This window comes from Mytilus californianus, unplaced genomic scaffold (genome assembly GCF_021869535.1).
Source record: "Mytilus californianus isolate M0D057914Y unplaced genomic scaffold, xbMytCali1.0.p SCAF_3, whole genome shotgun sequence".
Classification (NCBI taxonomy): domain Eukaryota; kingdom Metazoa; phylum Mollusca; class Bivalvia; order Mytilida; family Mytilidae; genus Mytilus; species Mytilus californianus.
Window position 1 is genome coordinate 59369453 of NW_026262679.1, and position 27601 is coordinate 59397053.

At 31.3% G+C, this 27601-nt stretch overlaps 1 protein-coding gene across 1 annotated transcript; it reads right to left on the reverse strand.

Moving 5' to 3' along the window:
• Positions 1-666: 666 nt before the first annotated feature.
• On the reverse strand, positions 667-27601 carry LOC127733085 (fibrinogen-like protein 1). The gene is made up of 5 exons (XM_052242376.1): positions 27295-27601; positions 5771-5889; positions 5300-5396; positions 3332-3496; positions 667-965 (listed from the first exon to the last, which is right to left on the reverse strand). The coding sequence occupies exons 1-5, from the start codon at positions 27599-27601 to the stop codon at positions 700-702; spliced, it is 954 nt and encodes a 317-aa protein (XP_052098336.1). The 3' UTR covers positions 667-699.

A 27601-nucleotide genomic window follows, 5' to 3' on the forward strand; every position in this document is an offset into this window, starting at 1 on the left:
CACATTGGAGATTAAGTGACCGTCAATGAATAGGACGTTTTTAAGATTTTAAAACTGAGCTATGTTAGCGTTATAAAAAAAGAGCAAAGATTATTGAAGGCCGTACGGTGACCTATAGTTGTTAATTTCTGTGTCATTTGGTCTCTTGTGGAGAGTTGTTTCATTGGCAATCATACCACATCTTCTTATTTCTATATTTACATCTAGAAATTGACAATGGAGTCGGTTGAAAACAAAAGAGATGTAGCAATATTCCAGCAGCGCCTGCATATGGAGTATATATCTCCCAGTTGATACGATATTCCAAGGGCTTGTATTTCCTATCATGATTTTCTTGATGAAGGGTTGCTGCTCACAAGGAAACTTTTAAACCAAGAGTTCCAAGTGGTGAAGTTCAAATCATCCCATCGTAGATTTCGTGTTGCTCAGTCTTTAGTTTTCTATATTGTGTATTGTGTACCGTTGTTTGTAATTTGGTCTTTTTCTTTTTGTGCCATGGCGTTGTCAGTTTATTTTCGACTTATGAGTTAGAATGTTCGCCTCTCTTTAACAACAGCTTCACAGAAATAAGGGCGAACATAACACAAAGTACAATCTGTTCAAAGTATAGAGTTTCGAAACGTTTAAATTGGAGTTCCTGTTTATTTAAAACAAAGGATCAAGACAAAAATGTAGAAATTTTATTTTAATTTCTGGGGATCAACGTTTCACCTTCATGGTGACAGATTGCATGCCATCGAATGAATTTGTCCATGTATACCAGTAGATACCAACAGTACCATATACAGTTTCAGGAAAGTATATTCCATTTGGATTGCAAAAGGAACACCACTTGAACCACCATCCACCTCTTCGTGAGGAAGTACACTGCCCATCAGGCAAAATATCATTGTCACGATCTCTGGTTGAGAATCGTTGTCCGGTCAGATTTAATCTCTGGTCTTTATTGTTCAACATAGCATCACCTTAGTTTAGAATAAATGGAAAATTAATATAGCATAATGAAAAAGCGTAGTATTTTATGTATGTCAATGACGAACAAAACAAAGATAAATAAAACGGGCAGATAAATATCAAGTCGAAAAAGACAATCAACAACTCCACATTCATTAAAAGAAAAGAAAAAAATAAGAAAACTAACAAAGAAAACTGAACATAGCGTCCCCAATCACAATCTTAGTAGAAACCCAGGTGACTTACAGTGTAAGCAATTCCCTGTCCAGTAGTTTCATCCGCTGATTTATAATTGTTAAAATCCGTGAAAAATCATAATCCTTTCTATGGACTCATTCATTTGCAAAATTAAGCTTTTTGGAGATTGGAAAATATATCGTCCTCTAAGCCATTTGTTCATTTATAATTTAAATGTTCTAAAGGGTAAATGTGAGCTATTACTATCACTTGACATTTGTGGTCCATATATTGACCTCCGCTCCTCGAAAACCACTGTGGCAATTGATAACAAAATTGCAGCTGACATTCTTATTGCAAAATGCAAACTTATTTAGAAATTAATTGGATATGGATTCAATGTAACAAGTCTAGCCTATACTTTAGTCATGGAATCAATGTAACAAGTCGAACCTATACTCTAGTCATGGATTCAATGTAACAAGTCGAACCTATACTCTAGTCATAGTTTCAATGTAACAAGTCGAACTTATACTCTAGTCATGGATTCAATGTAACAAGTCGAACCTATACTCTAGTCATGGATTCAATGTAACAAGTCGAACCTATACTCTAGTCATGGATTCAATGTAACAAGTCGAACTTATACTCTAGTCATGGATTCAATGTAACAAGTCGAACCTATACTCTAGTCATGGATTCAATGTAACAAGCCAAATCTGTACTTTAGTCATTGGTTCAATGTAACAAGTCGAACTTATACTTTAGACATGGATTCAATGTAACAAGTCTTACCTTACTTTAGTCATTGGTTCAATGTAACAAGCTGAACTTATACTTTAGTCATGGGTTCAATGTAACAAGTCGTACCTATACTGTAGTCATGGGTGCCACGTAACAAGTCAAAGCTATAATATTCAGTCATCGATTCAATGTAACAAGTCTTACCTATATATACCCTTGTCATGGGTTCCATGTAACATGTCGAACCTACACTTTAGTTATGGATCATTGTAACAAGTCTAACTTATTCTTAAATCATGGGTTCAATTTAACAAGTCGAACCTATACTTTAGTAAACAAAAGTTCAACTATATTAAAACTGACACACCTATTGTAATTTTTGTGACACAATTATATTCCAAAAATCGCAATATCTAGATCGAATGTTGACGAAATATGAATAAAAGTCTGTTTTTACATGCTGATAAAGTCCACAGTTCTTAATTAAGTTTTATGTAAGTCAATTTGAACAACGCTGATTTGTGATCTGTTAATACTCATTACACAATAAATCACAAAAAAAACCCCACCCGTATCCACAAAACAGGCTACATGAGTAACTTCACAAACCTGATAAAATTGTTCAATCGCTCTTATAAGGTATAACAGATTGGTTGAATTTGAACTCGTGTATAATCTGTAGTTTCTAAATATAGAAATTCATTCAAATTACAAGTGACTTTAATCAAAATATCATGTACGGTACAAATTTCACTGCACCAGATGCGCATTTCGACAAAAACGGCTTCTTCAGTAGTGCTCGAGGCCGAATTATTTGAAGGTCCAAAACCAAATACATACGATGAAGAGCTGATAAAACTTGATATCTAGCTTTACCAAAACGAAAATTGAAGATTTGGTTGTCATCTGGCGTCATAAACATGTCACATGGATTGCTTAAGCAACAGACTAATCAAAACACAGGTCGAATTGTCAATTGTATCCAAATATTAAGTATTTGACCCCAAAATGGGGTATCTTTCGTGGCTGTTCTTTCTTTCTCTTTTAAAAAACGTAATAAGTAGCTTATAAGTCAATGATATTCATCGAAGGTATACCATTTTGGAGCGAACAAGTCGTGACAAATGATATTAAATAAGTTGCAAAATGCTTTCTTCCAAGGCTGTGGATCAAAGATGTCGTTTCAGTGCTTCAATGTACTTTTAACGTCTTGGCCCTCGAATAGCTTTTGCGTTTTAGTCGATTCAAAAATTTGTAAATGCACATCATTTAGTATTGTCAATCCGTGTTTAAGCGCTCTCGTACCCTTTATCATTAGCATGCTGCACGCTTATCAGTAATCTGGCTTTACAATGCTTATCGTTTCCTACACTCTTACCATGCCTTTCTATACCCTATTAATTAAAAGCTTTCAACTATACCTTCAATATGTTAATGATAGTAAGTATAAGCCTACCAGCATTCCCGCTATATCCTGCTAATGTTAATTTGTATTCTTCCGACTCATCTGCTATTTTAAATATCTCATACTGAGCATATCGCCATTCTCCCGACTTGTTTTTAATGTCAAATCTCAACTTATAAGACTTTCCATTCACAATATTGAATATATTGTCGTTACCTATAAAAGTAAAGTTAAATATACCTTATATACATGTAAATCACATGCTATAATTGGTTGACTATAGCCATACAGTTGTTGTATTCACATATGATATATATTTTTTCTAACGTTGAAACTTATTTGTATAGGTGTATTGTTGATGAGGTCAAAATATTTCTGTATGTAGATATAGGAAGATGTGGTATGAGTGCCAATGAGACAACTCTCCATCCAAGTAACAATTTATAAAAGTAAACCATTATAGGTCAAGGTACGGCCTTCAACACGGAGCATTGGCTCACACCGAACAGCAAGCTATAAAGGACCCCAAAAATTACTAGTGTAAAACCATTCAAACGGGAAAACCAACGGTCTAATCTATATAAAAACGAGAAACGAGAAACACGTATGAACTACATAAACAGACGACATCTACTGTACATCAGATTCCTGACTTAGGACAGGTGCAAACATTTGCAGCGGGATTAAACGTTTTAATGGTACCAAACCTTCTCCCTTTTTCTGAAACAATAGTATAACATCACAACATAGAAAGACACACTATAAAATATCAATTGGAAGGCTTAACTCAATCAAAAAACGTAAATTAACACACAATGAACGAATAACTTTGATCTGTGATACCTGAATGCAAATACATAGTTAATAAAAATTATAAGGGATAAATAACTAAGGTCAAAAGTAAATAAACAGGTTGAAACAAAGTTAAAGTATGATACCACTGTGAAATGTATACTTCTTCTTCTGCGTGTATAAAATCTTCCGTTTAGGAATACCAAGAAATTTCTTTAATATCAATAAAACTAATTTAACACTTGGTACATATGGGGTGAATATCAACAATAAAACTATACAATTAGTGCTAGATAAAACTTCCTGTACAGGTGCAAGAACATTATTTAAGGAGAAATGAAATAATTTTGATGTTCATAGTACGAAGAAGTGAAAACTTGTAGTAATTCCAAATAATCAAAGCTGGTATATAGACAAGATCCATGTTTTAAAACATTAAATAACAAAAAAGTATTACAACTAGTATCAACAGGTCAAATTAACAAGAAAGTACGATTTGAGAGTACTCGCAGTTACTGACAGCTAGTTAAAAGCCAAAACAATTAATAATAAAAAATCATGCATCAGAGACTGAAATCAACTAAAACACATCCCAGGGATTTAGTATTTTAACGTCGTGAACAGTCAAAGAAGACATGACTTGTGCAATGCCAAAAATAAATGTATCGACAGGTAGTAGGATAGTTAGGAGTGACTTCTTTAAAGATAAAAATGAACGTGTGTGTGTCTTTATACATCCCGTTTGAAAAGAAAATACAAATTTAGTTATGTTTTAATTTGCTAATGACAAAATCGATATTAGTGCCAATGTAAACTATATTCAGAGATCTAATTACAATATTGGTACGATAACCCTTACTAATAAGTTTGTTTAAAGGTTCGATGAGTTTAGTTATTTTAGATTTTATTCAATGCCCACATGATACAAGTATAAGCTGGTAGTTACTTATTTCAAAATCATATATTAGTTAACATGGTTTTATTAATATCAAAAATGGAAAAAGTATTTGGAATTCAATTATGAAAGAGGATACACTTTGTACTTTATATTCTATCCCCTTTATCATTCGAAATTTTACTTTATAAAAATTTGAAGGCAAGCGGCATTTTTAATTAACAGTTTTTTAAGGATTACATTAGAATCCTTAAAAGTAAGAAGTATTTACTTGAATATCTTTTGATAACGAAAATTGCAAGTATCAATGCGTTAATTGTACAAAAATTTACCGAGCCAATGTTCTCCTGTAAGACTCCCGAATCCATTCTTATAGTCTGACCAGTCTCTATAAAATTCTGTTAAGCCATCTTGTCGTCTTTGGATCACCTTTTACATAGATAATAGATAATAGAATGATATTCAAACAAATTCACATCATACAATATCAATTTGCACGTGTTATTTAATGTTAATGATCATAGTTTTTTTCTTTTCTAGATATTCATTCATTTTGAAAACAAAATGTTACAGTTTATAAACGAATACAATAAAAGTTAACTGCATTGTCCCCTTGAAGTTCGTTTGTTGTAATTCATTTTGATGAATGAAGTTAATGTCTTTCATGTGAGAATTGAAAATAAGTTTACTTAAAACATCTGTTGACAGTTTTTTTTAAATATCATCTATATGCTAGTTATGTTTCAAGAATTGTCCAAGTCTTTGAAAAACTAGTACTTCAATAAAACAGAAATTAAACATACCGTCCATCCATCGCCTTTCATATCACAATACACAGATACACAGTTGTTGTTTGCAAAGATTTTGTAGACTCCGCTGATACTTCCATTGGGAATTTCGGAGCAGTCAGTAGGTCTACCACCTGATATGAAAATAATGAACACATCCCGTTAATTCTTTCCTAAGAATTAAAAGATCAGAACACTAGTCTGAAGGATATCTATTCTATGTGACTGCCATACAAGTGAGAGGTTTAGCTAGATATAAAACTAGGTTTAATCAACTATGTTCTACATAAGGAAATTCCTGTACCAAGTCAGGAATATGACAGTTGTTTTCCATTCGTTTGATGTATTTGAGCTTTTGATTTTGTCATTTGATAAAGGACTTTCCGTTTTAAATTATGCACCGCAACAAACACAAACACACATATATAAAACCTAAACTAAAACGATTGCATAAATCTAAAAAGTTTACAACATAGGGAAAACGAGTATATTATAGTCTATAAATGACTCGATACACGACTTTAGAAATCATTCTTTTTTCAACTGTGCAAATGAATCATAATAAAAAGCTAACAATAACAAAAGTTATCACTAACAATAAGGCAAACACAATTAAATGTTTAAAATATGAGCTGCGTCGGATAGAAATCGACCTTATGCAAATGAATATCAATACATCTGTTAACCTATTTCGGGTTAAATAAATCTCTACGGAAAATCTGTAACTGTTTGAACATTGAATTGCCATAAGAACCCTACAAAACAGACCAAAATGCATCTTTTATTTAGTAAATGAATGTTTCAAAATCAACCAAAGTCTTATACAAGTACATGTATACATGCATAAGGTCGATTTCTATCCGACGCAGCTCATATGATGCAGAAGACTTGACGGTTAAAAATTCAAATACGCGATGTCATTTTGCCTGCTCTAGCTGATATCGGATATGACCTCCTCTTGACGCAAATACGGAAATTGATAAAGTGTGGTATGTTGTTATATTTCTCCAGAGTAGACATACATTTGCCGCTGTTCAATCGTTTCTGGTGCGTTTTTTTTTTTGCAATTGCGGTCACAAAATTTATCCAGTAAATGCTCGATAGGTGATAAATCTGGTGACAATGCTGGTTATGGTTATTGGTGCTGATTGAAAAAGGCGATACATGAGTGGGCCACGTGACATTAGAGGTTAGCCTGCTGCAAAAACGTCTACTACGGAGTTCAGATTTACGTTAACGTCATCTGGCATTTTGGTCAGAATTAAGCAGTTATTGGTTTGCCTAAGTGTCGCGAGAGACGTAATTTAGGCCGGATACGGCTGTCCTGACTATATTTTGCAGTAGTTCGGCCGTATTGGCTGTCTGCCTTAAACGACTTATCAGTCAAGATATTTTCACATTTTCTATACTTTTCATGCATCCGTTGCATCGCATTCCTTGTGAGTTTCAAAGGTTTCGAAAAGGGAAATAATGACATCGTGTGACTTTTAAAAAACAAATTTCGCGTAATGATGCATTCGACATACTGCCGTTATTAACAATTCCCTGAACGTGACGCTCGGTTATAAGCGTCAATTTTTAAAACGAAAATTTAAATTCTCTCTTAAAGAGTATTTTCATATATACAGTACATGGCCAAAAGTATTTTTTTGCTATATATTTCATATAAAAACACATTTTTTTTCAAAAGTTTTGGTTGGATTTTAACAAACAAGGCGTTAAAAGACGAAGAGAGAATTGTCTAAAGCATATTTGTTTATTTGGTCATAGTTTTGTCTTCAGTTGTTTTTGTTTTCTCTTGATGTGAACACATATAATATTTTTTTACAATTTAATTTGGTTGAAATATATAGCAAATTTCCGAACACAAATATCTCATGAGATAATGAAAATGATCCACACCAAAAATACAACCAGATACACAAATACACCTGTGAAAATTTTGCTTCTATTGGTACCAAGTTGCTTAAAATCAAACCAGAAATGACCCCAAAATAATGTTTTTGAAAAAATGTAGTTTTAAATGAAACATATAGTGAAAAATCCCAAGTAACGAATACGCACGGCCACACTCTGTAGATATAGGCAACGGTTATTACTGTAGTGTACCGATGTTCAAATCTCATAAATCGATAAGAAGACTAATCAAAGTAACAAACTGATATAAGCGATAAAACAATCGTTTCTTTTGTTGATTTGAATATTACAAAAATTTCTTACTATAGTATATATTGACACTATACCAATTGAACAGAAAAAAGTTTGCAAGTAGATCATTAAAGAACATCAAACTGGCATATATGTTGTGATGTTACACTATTGTTTCAGAAAAAGGGTGAAGGTTTGGTACCATTAAAACGTTTAAACCCGCTGTATTTGTTTGCACCTGTCCTAAGTCAGGAATCTGATGTTCAGTAGTTGTCGTTTGTTGATGTTGTTCATAAGTGTTTCTCGTTTCTCGTTTTTTATATAGATTAGACCGTTGGTTTTCCCGTTTGAATGGTTTTACACTAGTAATTGTTTTGGGGCCCTTTATAGCTTACTGTTCGGTGTGAGCCAATGCTCCGTGTTGAAGACCGTACTGTGACCTATAATGGATTACTTATATAAATTTTGACTTGGATGGAGAGTTGTCTCATTGGCACTCATACCACATCTTCTTATATCTATATATAAATGTCAATTATGTCCCCAAATACAATAAGACTTCTTCATCATTAATTAATCAACATTTGTTCAGTTCTTTTTGTCAATTGAAAATATGCAATAGGCTAAATTAAAATGATGATGATAATAAAGTGCAATAGAAAATATGTATAAAGGACACATGGCTATAAGCTATCAAACGATACACTGCTCCTGTAAAAAAATCTTAATAACATGTTAAAGATATTAAATACATAATTTTTCACTCAAATTTGCTTTATTATGTGAAGATAAAATGTGTATAAAAGTTTCTTTACTATCACAGTGTACAACATAATCATAAGTATTCCAAAGTAATCCTGATTACTTTAAAAAAAAAGTAATCTAATGTGATCGATTACATTTGAATTTAGTTGTAATTGTAATGCCATTGATACCATTAAATTAACAAAGTAATTTGACTTATAACTTTTTAAAGTGATTGGTCCCATCCCTGCCTCAGACACAGACTCACTACACTTGGGACTTGCCAAAATACAAACCCCATTAAACGTGTCGTTGCTTCTATGATGAATAACTGCTTCTTATTCTAGAGTATGAAAGAGTTATGTCTTAAGGTGGTACCAAATACTTTGACTAAAATTAATTTGGCTCGTTTAATTTTCATAAAATTTTGACAAAATATTCACTTTTACCCTTTAACAAAAATATAAAAATTTCAAAAAACTTGAACTACACACTTTATCGGAAAAATTTCATTGGATATATAGCAGTTTGACAAACACTAATTTTGATCATTGAGAAGATTAATATTTCTTTAACAATAGAACGTGATTAAAACGTTCAGCTGATTTTTACAGAGTTATCTCCCTGTAGTGTTATGTACCACCTTAACTCAAAATTTTATTTACATCACAATGCACATTGCCTGAGGAATATTTTTTTATGTATTTCATCTGTTATTTATTATTCTGTTTTTAAAATATACTACATAGAAATAAAACATATTATAAGCTTCAAACTTTAAAAAGAAGTACGTCTCCTATGACGAATAACTTTTAGAGAATAATATTGTTTACTTTTAATAACTATGCCCGGGATTGTTAATTATTAATATATTTTTTAAAACATACATTTGTTTTTTAAATTTTATTCCATCTACTAAATTAAGAAAATATTTTGAACGGGCCCCAGTGCTTATAGTTGTAACGGACTGCGAGTGAAAAAAGAGAAACAAATAGTTATATAACAACCTAATCATTGGCGAATTAAGTAATTATGTAATCGCAATAGTTTAGCATGTACGCTCAATTCATATCAGGAATCATATAGGTGTTTCTGTTTTGAAGCTTGTACAAATAATCGTTTCACTTGATCCACTTGATTTCACAAGAAAAATAGATTTGAAATAACAGAAAACAAAAATTAAGTCATAATATTTGCTTTTATTTGTTTTTTTTATTTTTTATCATCTTTTTTTTTATTATTTGATAAGATTGTTTTTGTTTAATGATTTGCGTTACATCAAAGTTGCATACCATATTTTATAATGTAAGGTTTATTGGCTACTTATACATCTATGCGTCTTTTAAAACAAAAAATAAAGAAAAGACCCGATAAAAGATGTTGCTACGTTATGTACCAGTAAGTTTTGTAGTGGTTAGAATTTATTTATTGTGGCTTTCAAAATATACATATAAGCCTTTTCTAGATAAAAATGATCACTTCATTCATATAAAGCAATATCACGCACGATTGAAGCTAATTCTCATAATGTCAATAATTAACAATTTAACCAAACTATTTTTGATAGACCATTTCTTCCATTGCTGTACTCTTGAATAAATTTTTTTCACAATAATGGGGTTTTTTTCAGTTTTGTTGCATAAAACGATTTCTGTCTTATTTAACAGCACTAGAGATTTACATCATTTATTATTTAAAATATCTTTATAACTTCATCTCGTTTCAAAATTTCACTTTCAAAGGATTCGCGGTTCGTATATTTAATTGTTTCAAAATATCAATAATAGTTACAAAAGCAAGTGATGTATAATTGGTGCTAACGCATTAAAGGATCATCGAAGATTCAAAATCTGAAGTTTAAAATTCGAAATTAATTTTTTTTAGTGCGATATTCGTGATTTGTGTGCAATTTTGAAATGAGATGAAGTTATAAAGATATTTGTAAATAATATGTAATGTAAATCTCTAGTGATGTTAAATTTTAGAATGACGTTCTTCAAACGCTTTGAGTACACAATCATACAAGTGAGAGGTTTAGCTAGCTATAAAACCAGGTTTAGTCCACCATTTTGTACATGAGGAAATGTCTGTACCAAGTCAGGAATTTGACAGTTGTTTTCAATTCGTTTGATGTGTTTGATGTGTTTGAGCTTTTGATTTTACTATTTGATAAGGGACTTTTCGTTTTAAATTGTCCTTGGAGTTCGGTATTTTTGTTATTTTACTTTTTGATATGTCAGCTGATCGGCAACGTCATGATTTGTTGGGCTGTTCCAATCTTACTTCCACGTCGTATGCTTTTATGAATGAGTTACCCGAGGTAGGTGATAAATAAGGTGACAATGCTGGTTATGGAAGAATACGTATGTGGTGCTGAATGAAAAAGGCTATGCATGAGTGGGCCATGTCACATCAGAGGTTGGCATGCTGCAAAAACGTCTACTAAGGAGTTCAGATTTACGTTAACGTCATCTGGCGGTTTGATCAGAAATAAGCAGTTATTGGTTTGTCCAAGTGTCGCGAGAGACGTAAATTCGGCTGATAAAATGCGGTTATGGCGTAGAATGAACCGGGTATGCCTGTCTTGACGATACTTTGCAGGAGTTTGGTCGTATTGGCTGTCTGTCCTTAACGACTTATCAGTCAAGATATCGTCACTCTGTATACGTGAAACTGAAGCACAACGTCTCCATGGAGCATATAAGACAGCATCATACCTACTGTGCATTTTCAATACTTTTCATGCATCTGTTGCATCGCATTACTTGTGAGTTTCAAAGGTTTCGAAAAGGGAAATAAAGACATCGTGCGACTTTAAAAAAAAAAACAAATTTTGCATAATGATGAATTCGATATACCGTTATTAACAATGCCTCGAACGTGACGCTCCGTTATAAGCTTCAAACTTTAAAACGAAAAGTTAAATTCTCTGTTTCAGGGATTTTCATATATAGATATAGACAACAGTTATTACTGTAGTTTACCGATGTTCAAATCTCATAAATCGATTCAGAAGACTAATCACGGTAAAAAAAAAAAGCGATAAAACAATTTCCATTTAAAAACAGAAACTAAATATTTAAAAAAAAATTGCGTATCATTTCTTTTGTTGATATGTATATTACAAAAATGATTTCATATTACATATTAGCTTTTTCCAAATACAAATGATCACTGCAATCATATAAAACAATGTCACTCACGATTGAAGCTAATTCTCATAATATCAATAATTAGTAATTTGAACAAACTATTTTTGATAGACCAGTTCGTCCATTGTAATACTCTTGAATAAACAATTTTTTTTCACAATAATAATGTTTTTTCTGGTTTTTGTTTCATAACACGATTTCGGTCTAATTTAACAGACTAGAGATTTACATTATATATTATTTACAAATATATTTATCTCGTTTCAAAATTCCACTTTCATAGGATTCGCGATTCGTATATCTAATTGTTCCAGAATATCAATAATAGTTACATTAGCAACAGATGTATAATTTGTGCTAATGCCCAAAAGGGTAATCGGAGATTCAATATTTGAATTTTAAAATTCGAAATATTTTTTTTTAGTTTTTTAGATGATGTTATAATATATTCATAAATCTTGACGAAAAACAGTACAAATGTATTAATGAGTCAGCTATCTATATCTGCCTGGAATGTGCATGGTTTGGGTGATAAACTAAATGATATTCAATTCAGAGAAAAAATAAACGTGATCTGAATATCCTCTATCCTCTTAGAAACATGGACAGGTGAAAATAAAAAAAAAAACTTGTTTACCAGAATACCACTCTATTTCTAAATGTAGAAAAAAGAGAAAGAAATCTAGAAGACATAGTGGGGTATAATAATTTATTATAAGAAAACTCTTGGTAGATGCATACAATATCTAGAAGCGGGTTCTATGTCAGAAAATAGACTTTGGCTAAAATTAGACAAGTCACTTTTTGATTTCAACCAAATTTTATATATGTGCAGTCTATATTCGACCTGTAAAATCAACACACTATGAAAATGGTCATGCGGAATTAGAAAATGATATAAGTGCATTTGCTTGTAAAGGAAAAATTCTCCTTGCTGGCGACTTTAACTGTCGTACTGGACAAAATCCAGATTTTATTATAAATGATTCTACAGATTTGAATATCTTTTGGGATGATAATATTCTACCTAATAACTATTCTGTAGATGAAGTTTTAAATAGAAATAATCAAGATAAATCATGCATTTACCAGGGCATAAACTTATTAGACATGTGCATTTCATCAAAACTTAAAATATTGATTGGCAGATATATAGGGGACTCATTGGGATATTATACATGTTTGACTGTTAATTGTTTAAGTGTCATCAGTTCTATATTTTATGAATAAAGATTTTGATTATTTGTCAGACCATGCACAACTTTAATTGATATTGAAATGTAAGTTTGACCAAAATCCATTTTCTGAACATTCCTCGAAATGGGAAGAAATAAAAGGGTATAAGTGGACAGGTGATTCTAGCTATAAAATAAGAGAAGCCCTGTCTTGTGCTTCCATACAAGAACAAATTTTAAGTTTCGAAAGCAAATATTTTGCTAAAGACCAAGTAGGAATAAATACTGCAACAGAAGAACTACACTTAAGTGTTCAGTAATATTGAAGATTTATCATGTAAATTGATAAAATATAGAAAAAACAAAATGAAGATTTTAAAACAAAAGTGGTCAGATTCATCTGTTTGTGAGCAAAAGAAAATTTTGAACTCAGTTTCAAGCCAGATTAGAAAAGAGCCTAATACTAATGATTTAAAACAAAGGTATTTTTACCAACTGAAATCCTTTAAAAAAAATGTTACAAAGAAGAAATGGATGTATAAACAACAAATATATGATAAATTGTCCAATTCCATGGGTAATAATACTTCAGAATTTCGGAAAATTTTAAAATCCTTGGATGAAAAAGATATAAACCAAGAAAGTGATATGAAAGAGTTACTTTGTAGTGTAAATAAAACAATTAAACATGTGCAGAACCAAGGAAAATGTAATAAAGTGAATTGTAACTTCGAACATAATATTATTAATGACCAACAAAACATTGAAAATGATCTATCTTTTAATGAAGTAACTGATAAACCTATAATGATAAAAAAAATAAAACATATTTTGAATAAATTAACAAAAAGTAAAGCAAGTGGACCAGATGGCATCTTAAATGAGATATTTACACATAGTAGTATGCTCACATTAAACTGTTTAGCAAAATTATTTAATCTTATATTATAAACTGGACACTATCCTGTTCAGTGGAATAAAACTCACATGAATTTGATACATATATTTGTTAGCAAGTCAGATCCATCAAATTAAAGAGGGATTTCTCTTATTAATTGCATATCAAAAATATTTAGTGCAGTACTTAATGAGAGATTAAAAACATTAATGAAAGATAAATATTCAAAAACACAGTTTGGTTTCAGAGAGAACTACAAGACAACTGATAGTCGCTTTATATTAAAGAATGATAGTAAGTTATATATTTGTTTTATTGGCATACAGAGACATTTGACTCAGTGTGGAGAAGACTTACTGTATAAATTAGCAAAAATTGGATTGGCAAAAATATATTTAATATTATAAAGAATCAGTATTTGAAACTGAACCTTCTTTGAAATTGAACAATACTTGTTCCAATTTCTTTGAAACCTTATTCTAATTTCTTTGAAACCTTTCGAGGAGCAAAACAGGTGAACTCCATTAGTCCCCCTCTTTTAATATTTTTATAAATGACCTGGATAATATCTTCTGCTCTGAAGACTCCATGCCACCAAAACTAGTAGACTCAACCCTTGGATCACTATCGTTTGCAGATGGTCTACTGATGATATCAGAGAGTAAAGAAGGTCTACAGAACAGTATAAATAAATTAAGTAGTTTCTGTGAAAATTGGCAACTTACTCTTAAATAAAAATAAAACTAAAACCATGATTTTACAGCCCAATAGTGCCAAAAGTGTAGTTTCATTTCTCAACTACAATGGTAATATGATAAAAAATGTATAGGAATATAAATTCCTAGGAACTCTTATAAAGAGCAATGGTAACCTTATTTTAAGTTTAGAAGACCCAGCAAAAAAAGCAAGAAGTCATGTTTTCTGTTAAAGCCAAGGTAGCTTCTTTGAAAAATCTCCCAATAGTAATTTCTAGTAATCCTTTTGATAAATTAGTTATACCAGTTTTAACTATAACTCGGAGATATCATCTAAGATAGCTATTTAACACGATACAGTGCTAGGATAAGAGCTGATCGAAATAATAAAACCTTTGATCAAATTTCATTTATTGATAAAACTCCATTCGAAAAGGTTCACATTAATTATTGTAAATTTTTGCTTGGCACAAGAAAAACAGCTTCAAATATAGCAGTCCGAGTTAGGAAGACTCCCCCGTAAACATTTTATTTTTTCACAGTCTCTATCTTACCTAGCAAGACTGAATTCTGAAAATATAAATCCTTTACTTTAAGAAGCATTTGTATTGTCAAAACTAATGGACTCGCAGGGTACTTATTCTTGGTATACATATGACAAAAATATTTCATCCAACCCAGATCTTTTAGATAAAGTTAATAGTTGTAGGGACTTGAATGAATAAACTCTTTATAGCACTTGATTAAAAATGAATTTAAAGAAAAATATAAAAAATATTTTTGAAATAGAATAAATAGTTATGATGAAAATAGTAAACTGTTACTTTATGAAAAATTTAAAACTTAGCTTGGATAGGGAATTTTATTTATCTTCCAATGACTTTTCTATAAGAAAATGCTTCACTAAGTTGAGAATAGGTGACCATAATTTAAAAATAGAAAAATGGTCGCTATTACAAAATTCCTAGCAAGGATAGAATATGTAAACTGTGCCACTTGCTTGGGGATGAACAACACTTCCTCCTTGAATGTTAAGTTAACAAAAAACTAAGGGATAATCAATTTGAAAATTGTTTACCTTCTCATAATTTTATGTCTCTTACCCAAGAACAAAAAGTATAAGAAATGTTAAACCTCTGTATCATGGAACATGTTAAAAATATTGGCTCCTTTATAAAACAGTCATTAGAACTGAGTCTTAAATTTTTTCCCCCATGTGTTCATTTCTAATAGAATTGTTATTTCTTTGCTATATTATGTTTGTTTTTGTTTTTCGTCACAATCTATTTATGTTTATATGACAATAAAGATATTATTATAAAGATATTTGTAAGTAATATATAATGTAAATCTCTAGCGATGTTAAATTCTTATATGACATTCTTCAAACGCTTTGGGTGAACACCCGTGGTAAAATACGAATATATTGATATTTCATATGATTGGCAACGGCATGATTTGTTTGGGCTGTTTCAATCTTACTTCCACGTCCTATGCTTTTTATGAATGAGTTACCCGAGGTCAATCGGTGTAAATGACGTCATTGAACGATGATGTAAGGATATGAACATTTTACGGGAAATGCACGAATTTGAAACTAAAAGTCGTCAAAAAATGAAAACATGAACAAACGATGATCAAAATTTGTTGAAAGCCGATTTTCTTAAATAAAAGTAAGATAATCTTTTTACTTCATCCAAAAATGTTCGGGAACAGCAAAATTTCCCTCACTTAGAGCGGTTTGGTGCAAAAGAATTGCCGTCCTTGTCCTTTTAGAATAGAGATAATTCATTGGGCTTGAATTTATATTAATTTAAACCCTTTATGTCGATATTTTACCGCTCGATGTAAAATATTTAGCATATAGGGCCAACCAGTGGTCAAATCAACATAAATTCACTCCCATGAGTTATTTCTTAATTAGATCGAAATCGTGTTATGAAACAGAATTGAAAAAGACATTGTTATTGTGAGAAAGAGAAAAAAAATATATTCAAGAGTCCAACAATGGACGAACTGATTTATCAAAAAGAGTTTGGTCAATTTTTAAATTATTGACTTTGTGAGAATAAGCTTCAATCGTGCCGGACGTTTTTAATATGATTGAAGTGATCATTTGTATTTAGAAAAGGCTTATATGTATATTTTGAAAGCCACAAACAAATGAATTCCAACCACAACGAAACTTACTGGTACATAACGTAGAAACATTTTTTATCAATATAAAAATAAGAAGATATGGTATAATTGCCAATTAGACAACTACTACGTAGTATACGACAAAGTTTAAATGAAGTGGATGATAGCAATTATAGACAACCATACGGCCTTCAACAATGAGAAAAACCCATACCGTATAGTCGGCTATAATTTATAACAAACCAATTTACGAAAACATGACAGACATGAGCCAACGACACCCACTGAACTACAGGCTCCTAACTTGGGACACGCACAAACAGAATGTGGCGGGGTTAAACATGTTTGAAGGCGCCAACCTTCAAGTCTTTTGTTTATCTTTTGTTTTACAAGAATCATAGATATATAAGTGGCCAATAAACCTTTCATGATAAAATATGGTATGCAACTTTGATATAACACAAACCAATAAACAAAAAACAATCTTATCAAATAATTACTAAAAAAAAAGATAATAAAAAAAAAAAAATATATAATCAAGTATTGAGAACTTAACTTTTTCCTTAACTGTTATTTCAAATAAATTCTGATTGAGGATCGAGTAAAAAGATTATTTATACAAGCTTCAAAACAGAATAGAATACCAATAGTGAATGGAAACGGGGAATGTGTCCAAGAGACAAAAATCAGACCAAAGAGCAGAAAACAGCCCAAGGCCAAATAAACACATAAATATGATTCCTGAGGAGTTGAGCGTTCATGCTAAATAATTGCGATTATCATAATTACTTAATTTGCTAATGATAAGGTTTTATATAACTATTGGTTTCTCTTTTATTTCAAAATATTTTCTTAAACCAGTAAAGGGAATATAATTAAAATACAAATGTATGTTTTTTAAAACATATTCATTACAAACATTCATAGTTATTGAAGGCAAACAACATTATTCTCCAGAAGTTATTCGTTATAGGGGACGTATTTCTTTCTGATGATTTTTTTCCATGCAATCTATTTTAAAAATTGAATAAAAAATAACAAATGAAATCCATAAAAAAAATCCATCAGGCAATGTGCATTGTAATGTAAATAAAATTTGAGTTAACTCTTTCATACTCTAGAATAAGAAGCAGTTAGTCATCATAGATGCAACGACAAATTTGATGGAATTGGTATTTTGTCAAGTCCCAAGTGTTGTGTAGTGAGTTTGTAGGTGAGGCAGGGATGGGGTTTTTGATCAAATTACAATTACCTTGCTAATTTAATGGTATCAATGACGTAACAATCATATCGTTGGATTTGCAGTATAATATTGTGGTATATATTTATTTCTAAGGATTTTTATTTCCTGTTTTTGACATTTGAATAGAAAATGAAATTCGTCTCCTACTCCATTTCCACAGAGATGAAAAATTCGTTCATTTTTTTGTATCCCAGACCATCTTCCCGTTTCTATGGGAAATTTTAAATTTGAATTTTGCTATATAAACCCTGTCTTCAACTTTATTAAATAGGTTTCCAAACGAAAGTGCTGTTTGTATTCTGAATAAAATGCACCGCTTGAAGAGTTAATCATTTGGAAAAACCAATGTTTGATAAACTGATCATTAAGTTGTCATGAAATTATGTTCTTTAAACCCAGTTTATTCAATGGAAGTTGATCTTGCCAAATAAAACTAAATCCACTTTTGTCAAAAATGGATTTAACATACGTTATCCATTTAAATTTTGTGGAATATTGAAAATGTAATTTTAACATTAATTTATGCATAATTGATGATAACTTGTTGTTCTCCAATATATAGTAAACTATTCCAAAACAACACCATTTTACGCTTAACAATAGTTTCCAAAGGGAATCTTCCGAGCTCCCCATACACCATATAGTTTTTTGTACTGCTTCTTAATTTCAAAATGTGTTTGCAAAATTGAAGGTGTATTTTCTCCATGCTATCTTTACTTTCAAATCCCCATACCTCTGAAGCATATAATAATACAGGACTAAATAATGAGTCAAAAGGTGTTAGCTGCAAATCGACGGGAATACATATACTTTTTATTTTTCGGTACAGAGCATACAAAGACTTCTGTGCCTGATCAAGAAGTTTTTTTTTCGTTCAGTACAAAAGCTACCGTTGTAATTAAAAAGTATACCAAGGTAGGAGTAAGAATCAACTATTTCAATGCTTTCTCCATTTATCATAAAATTCTGATTTTTTTTTTTACTTTCTTCTTACTAGTAAGATCACTGCTATGGTTTTATTTGTGTTAATCTATAATTTCCATTTTTTACAGTATTCTTCAAAACATACAAGGGTTTTTTTGTAGTCCTTCTGCACTTTCAGACAATCGCGCAATATCATCTGCGTACAGTATAATAAACAATTTAACATACATTTGTAATTATTCCAAGCACAGATTTGAAAAATTATCTAGACTTTCTATATTATTTTCAACAAAATAAGTTTCTAAAACATTTAGGAACAAAGAAAATAAAAAAGGTGATCAATTTTCAACTTGTTTGACGCCTTTGTGAGATATGAAAGATTCGGAAATTTTTTTTGACACAATCCCGATCTCCATACAGTGTCAAAAGCGCTTTTAACGTCTGTAAAAGTGCAAAATAGCTTCTTACCAAATGAAAAATAAATGGTAATTAAAGAATACAATACGAATATATTATCAACAGTAGATAATCCTATACGAAAACCTGCTTGTGACATTGAAATCAGGTCTACGTGATCTGCATAATTATTTAACCTGTAATTCAACATGGCAGAAAAGTCTTACTAAAGCATGAATTTAATGAGATTCCTCTGTACATTTCAGGATCGGATCTTGATCCTTTATTTTTGAATATAGTAATCATGATTCTATCAGACCAACTGTCTGAGACAATTCCAGTATCAAAATTCAAATTGAATAGCTTAATGTAAATTGGCATTAAATCGTCAATTGTATTCTTTACATATTCATTCAAAATTTCATCACTACCTGAAGCTTTGTCGTTTTTTACAGAGGATGACCTTGAGGTCACTCCGATGTATTGCTATCGCCTAAATTTCCATTATGCAAATTAGTTTTGGGATTTGAACCGATCTATAAAAATTATAGATCCGCGGTCATTACAAGGGAAAAAAGTGCATTTTTATACCTGCGATTCCGTTCTCCGTTCGTACGATGTTTCATCAAAAAATGGAATCATTTCAGTTGTTGATTTAGTACTGAAAATTTGACTGAATTATCTCCTTATTAAATACGGTTTTATATGTTTAATAGGTGTTTAAGAAAGAGGTCAGGTGCTCATGTTCATTCATAAAATTATCGTTCATTCATGAATTTATCGTAAAATCAAAAATCACTACACAGGTCACACAGGTTGTATACGTAGTGGTCAAAAGATTACCTGTATAGTATCTAAAAATAGACAAACTTAACTGACTCCCCTTACTGTAGTGTGTGATAACATTTTGTGAGGGAATTCGATGTTTGCTATACCGCTGTTCATTTCAACGCACTTTATGACGATACCACTTTATCAATATGAATGAAATTTTTTGCAGTGTTTTAAGAAATAATTTTACTTTAAAATCGCGTATCATTTGTGAACTATTAAATGTTTTACAAGGACGAATTTTCTGTATAAAGTCAATAATTGTGTGAACTTTTGAAGCCCAAACTTTTTATAGCCTTAAATACGCTAATGAAAGATCCGAAAACTATACCCATACAGAACGACATGTTTTTGAAATTGTAGCAAAACTTTTGGTTGACAAATTTTAATTCGTTATTGCATAAATATTAACTTGAAATATCTGTCATTTTCTCCCTACCCAGTTTACCTCTATTACTCATTATGATGTGGACTTGACATTGTTATTGAATCTTATGCAATTTGATTGGATTAAGTTATTATTAGATTACCTTCAAACTGTTCATGCTTTTTCGTACGAGTATATTGATTAAATCAGAGCGTGCATGAATGTGTACAGAAAATTAAATGACCTGCAAACTGGACACTGGACTAGTCCATATTACGTTTTATCAATGAATAGATTTTTTTTTTATTTCCCAAATTACAGGGCCCATAAAGGGCATAAAATCAGATACAATTGATTTACATAATTGGTAACAACAACATTAATAGCGGCATATAAATAGATATTTAGTATATAAGCATTGGTCAGAATCAGATGAACGAAACTTAAGGTATGAAAGGTAACAATTGCCACTTTTTATCTTTTCAAATAATTTTCCACATACACATTAGATAAATTATTTTTGATAGCCTATTGCGGAGAAAAAAGAGAAAGTTTACTGTATTAACGTTCTATTCCATTAAATACGCCATTTTTCGAAGATAAATGCAGAAAAACATGTATGAACGGCTACGCCAGGTAAAATTGTTGTTTATCCTAAAAAAAAATACAATTTTCAGTTTCATTAGAATATTATAATAATAATAAATCCCAAATTTATGTAGTCATTAGATAAAGTCCGTATATGTCCGATCTGCCTATTTTTGGACATCAAAAGACAATACGATCGTTTTAAGGTCAATTTCGTCTACCTCACACAATCTTGTTAGGCACTATAATGAAATGGACCTGAAATTTATTTCACATGTTTCCTGAAAATTGATAAATATCAAAGCAACATAGAGCTGTTTGTTCTAGTTCGTATAATGACAATTTAATGTCATGTTTGTTTGTGATGACCCCCCTTTTCGGGATTGCATCAGAATTATAGTTATCTCGTATCGCATGAGGATGACACATGTCAACTGAGCAATTATGTTTGGGACTTAGTTTTAAGAAATGATGTCAAAGTAACATTATGAAAGTATTTTTAGTAAGCTGAAATATATATTTATTTTTTACATGTTTATGTCTTGTAAGATATTTTATTTCTGTCCCGTTTTTCAACATTAGCGTCTGGAAAGTTGAAATGTTTTAACTGAATGGTTAATTTAAATTAATTATGAAAATGGTTAAAATTAAACCAATAAAGGAAATTATTGCCCAGTTACAAACACTACCAGGGGATAATACATAATGATTTTTTTTTCAGTTATATGTTTCAGCACATGTATAATTAACCCCAACTTTAGCCTAGTAAACTTGTTGTCTCCTTGTAAAATATAAAACATATTTAAAATGATTTCCTGCTAAAGTCTTATATTGATATAAAGTTAAAACCGTCTTGCTTCTCACTAGTCAACACTCCTGTCCTGTCAGGTTTAATTCTTATATATATGGATGAAAAATAAAAGTCCACAAAACATTAACATGGCAGCAATTGCTTTTACAGCCTTTAAGACTTTGATTTTTTTTTTACAGAAGAGTGTCCACCATGCACTTGCATTACACTATAATAATAGTAGAATAGTATGATATACAAATAGATGAAAATTATATATACATGCAACCGTAATATTAATATAATATATAACAACAAACCAGTGTATTCTCTGGAACTATTATTATATTAGTATAATAGTCTAAGGTATACTGATTTGTATCACTACAATATAATAGTTATTACGGTGAGGTTGAATTTCCTGTCATTTATTCATCATCCAAGCACGAACTTGTATAAGAAAAAAAAATTTCTGTAAATTAACCTCAGTTTCAGGTATAGAGATGTGATCTGTTTCTGTGACATGTGCTTTTGACCATCCACAAGAACCTGCGGTCATCCGATGTTCAGTACTTCAGTACTTTGATTAAATTCGAAACCACCTTTTAAGTTTCTTCTTTGGTTACTGGACTATTTAAAACTAAGTCAACATCGTCTGCAATAGTATCAAAGTTAGCTTCTTACCAAATGAAAAATAAATGGTAATTAAAGAATACAATACGAATATATTATCAACAGTAGAGAATCCTCTACGAAAACCTGCTTGTGACTTTGAAATCAGGTCTACGTGATCTGCATAATTATTTAACCTGTAATTCAACATGGCAGAAAAAGTTTTACTAAAGCATTAAATCGTCACATTTAAAATTTCATTACTACCTGAGGCTTTGACGTTTTTTAAATTCGAAACCACCTTTTTAATTTCTTCTTTGGTTACTGGACTATTTAAAAATAAATCAACGTCGTCTATAATAGTATCAAAGTCAAATGATAACATTAGATTACCTTTCTTTAACGTAATCATGATTACTTTGGATTACCTATGATTACATTGTAGACTGCGATATTAAAGAAACTTTACTAAACATTTTATCATCACATAATAAAGCAAATTTGAGTGAAAAAATATGTTTTTTAATATTTTCAATATATACATGTTATCAAGATTAAAGAACAGAAACAGTTTAATATTTGTATCATTTGAAAGCATACTCGTGTATCCTTTATACCTTTTTTACTATTGCACTTTATTGTCATCAGCATTTTAAGTTTAGCCCATTGCATTTTTTCAATACACGAAAAGAACTGAACAAATAGTGACTGATTAATGATCAAGTAGTCTTGTTGTCTTTGGGGACATAACTGGCAATAACTATAACATAGCTGAGAGGGTAATAGAGCAGAGTGTTACCCCGAGAAAACATTGTTAACCGAGACAAAGCTCTGCTGCAAAAAGTCTCTAGTGCCTCATTTCAAAAACCAACTGCATTGGATTTTCACAACGACATAGCTTTTCAATCAATTAATTAATTAATATTTAGGCCTAAAATATCGGATTGTCTGACAATTGTCCGTTACCTCTACCTTTTTTTTTTAAATTCCTTGATCAGAAACTTGTTTTGCATGTTTATTGCAGTTGGTAAGTTTTCTTTATTTCACATTGGACCAAAATGTTTCAAATATGTATTAGATATTTCATGTTTTAGTAACGGTAATCAGTATGGTCAACAGTCTTAAGTATTTGAACAAATACTGAAAAGGGGTCACTGTAAGATAACAAAAGCCTCAAAAGAAACCTAATCTTTAATATGCATTTTCTCCTATTATTTATTATTTTTAAAAGTCTCGGCAACTATGTCCGTCAATTAATTGGCTGGGTCATATGAAAATATCTACCGTCCTTAGAAAGATTCGGACCAACTTTTGCACTGTATTTCAGAGGTTTGAATTGGAGAAGATTTTCTGTTTGAAAAGTATGCGTTAGGCAGAATGACATTGGAAGACTGTCGACAAGGGTTGATAATTATATCACACTCACGATTTTGACCATTTTGGCAAATAATGTGCATTATAATATACATATATAAAGAAACTTTGCATTAAACCGGAGTATTACAAACATTTATTTGAGTTCTGAAATTTATAAAAAAAAAAATCAATTTCACATCAACCGAAGCAAACACATTATATTCTATGATACAATCAAAATGTTTCTGAAATGTCCAGTGCGCAAATTTATCACAGATTACATTAACCTGTTGCATACAAAACAATAACGGGCACTTCGGGTTGGTTGATGAAAGAGAAGCATCTATCTCCTGTGCATGGAATTGATTAAGCTGTAGACAACTAACATTGGAATAGCGGCCAACAAAGAAAGATGTCCTTAAATTAGTTTAGCTGAAGTTGTCGGCCTTGGTTGTCCTTCATTCAGCCTTAAGTGTGTGGACAATGTTGTCATACTTGCTTGAATGTACGGTTAAGGTGACGCACAAAATTAAGCAAAACATTTGGACAAAAAACTTTGTCAATTTTACGAACATGTGTTACTCAGTTTCCTCTTCCTTGACCCATTACCTTGAAGACAATAGTTTTTTTTGCAAAAAATCTTTTTATCCTCTGAACCTCATCGTGTGTCAAATTTCATTGTGCATTTTTCCCCATATCATTTGCTGCGTTTCCGCTAGAATTGTGTCCCGCCAGATACAGTTAAATTGCATTATCTGTTTCCATCTGAGAATGATGGTCCTCCATTGCGCTAGTTCTGGCACAGCAATCATTGACAAGCTCGACTGTAACGAGGTGTCAGGACAAGACCCCTGACTGGACGACGACATCTCATGTTATTGTTGCCTAGTTGACGGTGGATGGTATTGGCACATATTGGTCGCTGATGATTGTTAATTGCATGCTGTGCAGTTTGAGTTGCTCTAGCAAATCGATTTTGCAAGTACTGTCAAAGAGTGTACATATCTTGATGTGGCTTGCTAAGCCTCGGGCGCACACTAAATGGACGGTCACGTCAGCTGTTTTAGTGCTTGTAACGTTCCCGCAAACATTTAATGATTTGGATAGTTTAGTTGATTGAGTCACTTTACAAAATGACATGGAAATCTAAATAATTGAATACCTTTATCATGCATGGACACTTTGAACAATTTTTGCAATCCACTTTCATGTTGTGGATGCAGTTGAAATATACTGAGAACTAGTTAGAGATACTAGAATTAATGCACTGGCCAACAAAATCTATAAAAAATAATCCTGGCGGATCAAAAAGAAAGGGAAAAAGGGTGGGTTCCATCTGCAAAAGTGTGGAGGGGTTAAGAACTGTGATTTTCAACGATTTTTCCTGTAGAAAAGGGGTTCATCCAAGAAACCCACTATTCTAGATCCGCGTATTTATAAGTTTCACTGTTATTAAATGGCATACCTAATTAATAACTGCATGTGATAAATTTATAATTGTAATAATAGGAAAGTCAGTATCATTCCTCAGCATAACCAAAGTATATAATTTTAAGAAAACTTTCTCGATCACAAAATATATCTAATTCGTTTAGCAAGAAAAACAAATTATGCTTAACCCTGAACAATTTGACATCCGCATATATAATGATACTACATTTCCCAATATTTTCAATTTGAAAATAAAACTTTTACAAAAAAGAGTTTAATCTGGTTTTCTCCATTGAAATAGAAAAAAAATCAATAAGAAGTAGTAATTTATTTTTTAATTGCTTATTTTGCATTTCTAATATAGAAGAGATATTTATCATTGTTTAAAACACTTTTCTTAAAACAAATTTGCTTTTATCTAAAAGTAAATTCTTGCGAATAAAGAACCTCAATTTTAAATAGTATTTTTGAAACCAAGTAAAATGTATGCCTTTTCCAAATGGTTGTCTTCTAGGGACTTAATGCAAAATTTTTGTTTAATAAATATATGAAGGATTTTCCCTACTCTTAAAAACATTTTTGAAAAGTACCCCTACCGACCACTCAGGCAAAATAATTATATAAGAATGAATATCACAGCTGAAATATGCACATTCTACAAACTTTTACGAGTATTTCAGTTTCTAATGAACAAAACCAGTTTAGTTGTTCTAAAATCATGCAGTTGTTTTATATAATTTTTTATTATTATTTGTTTTTGTCGTTTTGGAGTGAATAGGGGAAAGGCATTTCGAGTTGATATTAGAAATATTGGCGAAATGTAGTCTAGTAGTAGAGAGATAAAAACATGTACTAAATGGCAGCTGCAAAGTTACAATCAGTGCTTGTATTATGACTGAGGATAGACCACAATTACCTATAACATCTTTATTTTCTTTAGTATGATTGTGGCGGGGGTGGGGAAGGGATCCAATCGTCTCTTTATTTTAAATTGCCTATCAGTGATTTACTTGTGGTCTCTTTATTTTAAATTGCTTATCAGTGATTTACTTGACAATTAAGTGACAGATTTATTTCGGGGTTGGCCCGAGACAAAATTGCAAAAGAAACAACACATGCTTAGAATAAAAAAAGAAATAGTAGTAAAATGTATAGCAAAAAGTCCATAAAAACTGACAAAATTGTTATCAACGAGTTAAAACCCGATCAAGCCAAGATATGAATGTTTACAGATACTACAAAAGTCTTGTTGGACAAAAACATTTGGATATCAACAAGGACCACCAATTAAGGAATATATTCCTCAATTGAAAAATGCACATTACAGTGGTATTACATTCATGTTTAATTAAATGAAAGGATTAGACATGTACAGTTTTGCTGTTATTCAAAATATTAGACATGTTACAGTTTTACTGTTATTCAAAAGATAAGACATGTTACAGTTTTAATGAAAATCAAAAATAAGACGAGTAAAACTAATCTATGTTAAGCGAAAAAAGTGAAAACTGAATTCAATGGTATGAAAAGTAAGAAGATCTGTCGGGACAACAAAAAGCATCAGTCGAAGAAAACAGGTCCTCCGAAAACACAATTAGTTCCTGCACCATTATAGTGGCCTCCGTCGTGTCGATTATGTGTTACGTAAATTTGGTGATACCATATGATGTGATGTAATAAAACAAAGAGACATGCAATGGCGAAATTGTAGCTACTTCAAATAAAACCTAATCGTGGTAATTTGAGACAAAAGAAATGTTGGTGCTTATAGCGATTTATTGCTACGAAACCATGTCAAATCACTTGAAAATAGAAACGATTAATTAAAGGACGTCCCGTTTGTTCTTTATAGCTCAGAAAACGTAAGAGCTGCACAAAAGACTGATTACGATATCCAGAGAAAAATGCTCATGAGGATTTCAAGAACATTTAATAAAATCTGATGAAGGGAGCAAGCTGATTAGGTACGTTTGAAGTTCAATTGAAAAAAGTATTCTGTTAATCAATTTTAAACATACATCTTTGTTAAGTTGTAGTCAGTCATACTCACTTATTCGGATGAGAACTGCATTTTGCCATTTTTCTGTCGATGGGGTACAGTCGGAATCCAATATGCATTGTTTTGTGAAGTTATCATAACTTGCTGTGACACAATCTTTATCGCTTGTACAAAGGCTGGTACATGCTACAGAAGAATCTGTTCTAGTTGTAATTGTTGAATGACTTGAAACAATTCTCTTTCCCGCTTCTATTGTAAATTTCTTTTTATTTTTAATTTCAGATATTCCATAGCATATTGGGTTTATTACAACGGCACCATAACACAGTATGTTGAGAAACATGCCGCCCATTTCCAT

Bases quoted from the DNA above. Each gene is read 5' to 3' on its own strand.
- LOC127733085 (XM_052242376.1), bottom strand. From the start codon at position 27,601: ATGGAAATGGGCGGCATGTTTCTCAACATACTGTGTTATGGTGCCGTT. The intron at 3,497-5,299 runs GTAAATTTTTGT...TTACTTTTATAG, and splicing joins TACAGGAGAACATTGGCTCG to GTAACGACAATATATTCAAT. The intron at 966-3,331 runs GTAGGCTTATAC...TTCTAAACTAAG, and splicing joins AGGATATAGCGGGAATGCTG to GTGATGCTATGTTGAACAAT.